Raw genomic sequence first — 5,808 nt, 5'->3', positions numbered from 1 at the left:
GTCCTCCTGTCCACCCCGCCCCTGGGCTCCTCAGTCATCCTGGAGCCCTTCCCCCACCTCTCCCAGAGTGACTCTAAGCTCCACCAATCAACCGGCAGCATCGGCCAGCACTCAACCAATCAGCACCCTGCATTGGGTGGGCTCATACTAACCCACCCAGGTGGAGGGAGGGAAGAGAGGCTGCAGTCTGGCAGACGAGAAGGGTCATCAGCCAATCAGAGCAGAACCTGGAGCCCAACGGCGGGCTTAAAGCGTTACTGAGCAGGCGCAAACCCAAAACCAGGTAGAGCTCCTCTGCAGGCGGAGGCAGGGTTTGAGGGAAAGAGGTGGAGCGCGAGAAGTGACCCACACCAGTCGGCAACTCCCGGCTGCAACCCATCCAATCGCTCAACCCACAGAGGGAACGGCTGCCGTAGGGATGGCTGATTGGGTTAGAGCCATCCCGTCGTTCTGTCAGGATTGGTCAAATTATTCTTTTCGAAGTTTGCAGCATCCAATCGAAAGACGGGAGGCGGCTTCAAAGTGCCAACCGAAGGGTTCCTACGCGGAACTCTCACAGAAAATAGTCCCTGTGGACACAGGTTCGCAGCTGATCCCTTTGGTCAGTGCGCACCCACAACTAGCAATGGTTTCTCCCAGAGTCCACGAAGCTCCTGTTCCTGGGACGGCGAGGTAGAGGCCTGGGAGGGTTCTGGGTGCTCTCAGACACGTGCGGGTGGCGGCGGCGTACACATTCGTGGAGTAACGTCGAGACGCTGAGGAGGCGGGGCCGGCTATTTGAATCCCGCGGCGGGTGGCAGGAGTGCTGAGCTGAAGTGTAGGTACCGCGTACTGCGTGTTCCGGGTGTCGGTGAACGGTAAGAGGCAGCCCCCGGTGGCTGGCTTGCCGGCCAGCAGTTACTTTCTCGAGCTAACCCTTCAGGACCAAAGAGCCGTGCTCTAGAAGGCAGAGCAACCGCAATAGTCGAGTGCGGCGGAGCGTTCAGAATAAACCCAAGCGGGAGGAGAGCCAAACTGCGGGACTGAGAGGTGAGGCAAGTGCCCTGGTTTGACTTCATCGGCGTGTTTCTCAGAAGTGTGTTCTGTTTATCCGGCCCCACGGAAATAAGTGGTTTTCCTGCGACCTGAGCTGGACCACCCGTGTGCTTTCTAAAATGCAGGCCCCTGGGGCCCAGCCACACCTCCTGAATTAGAATATCTGGGAATACCCAGCTGCGTCTTTAGCTGGGTACCCCGATGCTTCAAGTGTTCACGAAGGTTGAAAAGCCATGGTTTATAGTATGGGGTCTGCATTGTTTCATCCCGAACAGCAGTTTATCTCTAATTTGAGCTCCAAAAAGTACTCTCGACATCTATTTTCATGCCAGTAGAGATTGTATTAGAATTGAGTCTTGAATGGGGATCTTGATGGAACCACGTTAAGCTTGGGGGTGGGTTATTTTTCTTTTTTCTCTCCTCTGTGTTTTTCAGATGGATACCGATTCAAAAGTCAGCGAGCTCCCCGAAACCACGGAGTCTGCTATTAATAATATTGGTATGTAGTGATCTGTTGCCTCCTTTTGAAATTTAAAGTTTAGGTATTGGTCTTGATAATGATGCTTAGCCCCCTACAACATGTCTGTTTCAGAAAACACCAATTTCATTTTGGGAAACAAAAAGCTTGTCACTCCTCAGAAGCATGCAGCTGAGGCGACTCCTAATGATTGCACACTAGATACTTTTAAATCACCTTTGGACTTTTCCACAGTAACTGTAGAGCAGTTGGGAATTACACCTGAAAGCTTTGTAAAGAACTCTTCAGGTAAGAGACGTTGTCTTTCTATTGCAATGCTTAAAAATTACTTTAGCTCAATTTTGTTCATTTACCCTCTCTGTCTGTCTTGTTACCTTATGTATTTAAATTAATTGACTGCAAACTTGCTTGATCGGGGAGACTTATGTGAACATGCACAATTCATCCAGCATAGCAGGAGACCATGCAGGTGTCCCAGGGCACCTAGCACAATGTTCCTGAGTCCAACTTGTGCTTTGTGTCCAGACTGGAAGAGAACCTGTGTGTAAATCACTTTTGGATCTGGACACATAGGATACAGGAATGTACTATAAATAGTAAGACACGTTTGTGGTCACATATGGCAAAAATAAGAGAAAGTTGAGCAGTGGAGAAAGTATTACATGAAGTTGGGGTATGCCTCTTCAAAATCACAAACAGAAAATTGGCTCCTGCTAATCTTCAAGGGGTAGAAATGAAATTCACCTGCGAAGACTAACTTGGAGAAGAAAGAAATATGGGAGTGGAATTAGATTCGAGAATGGCATTTAGAAATGGAGGGTAATGGGGGACTTAAAAGTCAAAGGGCACTAGACTAAGTAATACATGATTGAGAAAAGACTGAAAAGTGGCACACCATTCTGTGTTTTCCTCTCAAGAACATCACGCTCAGACCTTTAAAAAGCTAGATTTATTTTGTGTGCTTGGGTATATGTTCAGAATTCCGGGTAGTGTGCCAAAGGTGGTACTTAGATCGGTATCTAAGAAAAACAACTTACCTTGAAGAATTGAGCATGAAAGTACATGTGCCTAGGTGGAGATCTTTCCTTTCAGTCCCTGGAAATAAGACTGCCTGATTCAGAAAAAGGGAAGTTCTCAGTCCAAAGCAAGACATTACCCACCTCTTTGTGCAGAAAATAATGCAAGAGAAATGAGAGCTACTTATAAATGTGTTCATGGGTTCACTCCACTCAACTATGTTTAATAAATAACTTCTAAGTACTAGGTATTCCAGGAACATAGAATAAATCAGTAGACAAAATAAAGATTCTGTGCAACTGATCGTGTATGAACAGTTTTGCCCACTATAATTCTTCAGTTAGATTTATGTACCATGTGTTTATCATGTTTTCTCTCCGGCTGGTACACCACACATCTTCAGGACATGATTACTGATGATTGCCTTGTTTTATTCCAATTTAAAAGAGAGTTTTCATTACAGGAAAGTCATCATCCCACCTTAAAAAATCCAGACGACGCTCTACAGTTGGTGTTCGGGGCTCTCCTGAAACAAACCATCTTATTCGTTTCATTGCTCAGCAGCGGAATTTAAAGAATGCAGAGAAGTCTCCTTTGACACAGAATTCCCCTTTTCTGGTATGATTTTCTTCTAAATTCTGTCATGAATTCTTCTAGGAAGAATATTTTGCTGTGTTACAGAGCTTTTGTAAAGAGTTTCTACCTTACAGTGCAGCTCATGTGTTTTGGATCTGCAGAGATGGTATTTTGTCTGTGCTTTACAGAGTTTGCCTCTAAATGGGGATAAACATGAAACATACACCAAAAAAAAAATGCGTACACATTATAAGAAAGGAAAATTATTAAAATTGTAATACTCAATATATACCGATAACAAAAGATGAATACAAGTCACGTTTGATTTCTGCAATTATAAGAGGTGCTCAAAGTGGTTACCATCAGTGTCCAGACATTTCTGATTACAGCGAACTACTGCTTGAGCGTTGATCAAAGTGTCCACTTGTAGACATTTTTTGGCATCCCCGGTATTAAGAGTTGTGAGATCCTGGAGAGAAATGGCTTTCTAGGGGAGCGTTCTATTTTATTTTGAAAATTTTTCTAGTTAACATCTGTTTTTCTATAATGAGATGAGGCAGTGTTTTCCAACCTTTTTCTTTTAATATCTTTAAGAGTCTAATTTTCTGTGACTATAGTGTGTTGGCATATAGGGGCAAGAGTTTCCCCAGGACAAAATGTATTTGGGTTAGCCTTGTCGAAGGGAACAAATTATTTGTCTGACAATGGGGAAGTACTTAGACATTTTTTGCAGATTTTTATTAGAATAATACATGCTCCTAAAGAGTCAAATAGTAGTACAAGGCTTGCTATGAAGGACAGAGTCCCCAGCTTATCCTTCTTGAAGTACATCTGCTTTTGACTTGTGGTGTTGGCCTTACTATTTGAAAATGTACTTATGTTGCCACTTCCTCATTTTTCAGTTTTAGTCACTATGTATGCATGAGGCTGTGTAGTGCAGTGCAGTGGTACTCAGAAGTTATCTGCACATCACTGGGGATCCCTGAGTTCCACTGAAGAGGTCCATGAGGTCAAAACTATTTTTTGTAATAGCTCTAAGGTGTCATTTGCCTTTTTTTCACTGTGTTGATATTTGTGCTCATGGTGCGTAAGTAATGGTGGGTAAAGCTGATGTCACCAAGCTGTCATTTTATTCATCATTGCTAAGCATTCACAGGAAATAATAATGCCAGTTTCCCTTAACATTCTTGATGAAGCAATAAAAATTATAGATTGTATTAATTTTCAACCCAAGTAATTATGTGTGATGAAATGGGAAGTATGCATCAAACACTTCTAAAGTACATACAGAAGTGTGGTGGATGTTTCGAGAAAAATCATGTGTATGATGGAGCTGTGAGCTAAACTAGCCATGTTTTTTCATGGAACGTCATTTTTACTTGGAAGAATGACTGACAGTCATCATGGTTAGTCAGACTCAAGAATGTGGCCAACATCTGCTCAAAAATGAACCTGCCACTTCAAGGAAAAAACTGAAATATTTCTTACCACTGAAGAAATTTTAGTTTTCAAGAGAAAAATCAAAATTTTGGGAAACTTGTATTTGCCACCATTAGCTCTATAACTTCTCATAGCTGGACGTTCCTGATAGATCGGTGGGGATTTTAATGAATGGGATGTTTAGATATATCCTAATAAAACATGTCAGCATTTGGGAAGTATGCATAACTGAGTGAACCCATATTTTTCAAACGACTAGTGCATGCAAAATATACCCTCAAATTGCAAGATAGAACCATGAATTTTAAGGCAAGAGAATATGAAAAATTCATTGATACGATCCCATATTTGACATGTTTGCAACTAACCTTTAAGAAACCTTTGTTGAGTTTTGTGTTGCATTAAAGAAGGACATCCCCAATTCTGAAAAGGCTATTAAAATACTCTTACTAGATACAATCAGCATGAACTAAGTCTTTGATGTTCTCAATAATTTTTACAAGAACTGCTGTTAGAGTAGATACAAGAGTGGACTGTGGTGGACTGTGGAGCTATGTTGCTGGGATTTGGTTCTTGGCTTTATTGTTAATTAACAGTGGCTTTTGGCAAGTTAATCTGTTTCCTCATGTATAAAATGAAGGTGATAATGATAGCAAGGGTTTTATGTGGATGAATCAATTAATAGACATGAAGTACTTACAGTTGTGCCTGGAATATGGTATGCTTTAAATTTACAATCATTGTTATTTCTGTGAAAAATGAAGATTTTGCTCTCTTACATCTCCTAACCATACCTGTCCCAACACTTTCCTCTTTCCTATTCCTTCCAATACAGTCTTAAAATTTTTTGTTTAAATTGCAGGTTAGCGTGCATATTTCACCATGCAGATATTTATTACAAACTGCTGTAGTGTATTATGCTCATATTTCCTTTCTTGCACAACTTTTTTCCTGTAGTTAATAAGTACTTTTTTTTTTGGTTTGGTCTTTTAATTTATCATATAATCTCATCCCCAAACTTTTAACAGAGTTGTAAACCTTAAGAGTCTATCGATTCTTTTCTTTTTTCTCAGTGTCCTTTGTCTTCCTCCTGTTGTCTTGGTTGCCACTAGATTTACTGGATAACTCATTTTGTGACTTCCTTTCACCATCCTTGGTAAATCCCTTTTCCCCTCTGATTTGGATTCCTTTGCTATCATATCTTTCTCTCTTCTTGGTTTATTACATCATTTGTCTGGACCCTCTGCATATTGGATGAAGGT

General features: G+C 41.6%; 1 protein-coding gene across 1 annotated transcript in view; it reads left to right on the top strand.

Annotated features, from left to right (window-relative positions):
- The first annotated feature begins 564 nt into the window (after positions 1–564).
- Positions 565–5,808, top strand: part of CDCA2 (cell division cycle associated 2) — a 44,400-nt gene continuing 39,156 nt past the window's right edge. The window contains 4 exon segments of the mRNA XM_033133377.1: positions 565–1,029; positions 1,471–1,534; positions 1,628–1,801; positions 2,994–3,148. Of these exon segments, the coding sequence (XP_032989268.1) occupies positions 1,471–1,534; positions 1,628–1,801; positions 2,994–3,148 (393 nt within the window). The 5' untranslated portion in view covers positions 565–1,029.

Source organism: Rhinolophus ferrumequinum, chromosome 18 (assembly GCF_004115265.2).
Source record: "Rhinolophus ferrumequinum isolate MPI-CBG mRhiFer1 chromosome 18, mRhiFer1_v1.p, whole genome shotgun sequence".
Lineage (NCBI taxonomy): Eukaryota > Metazoa > Chordata > Mammalia > Chiroptera > Rhinolophidae > Rhinolophus > Rhinolophus ferrumequinum.
The sequence above is the reverse complement of the archived record's forward strand: the minus strand, read 5'-3'. Positions and strand labels throughout refer to the sequence as shown.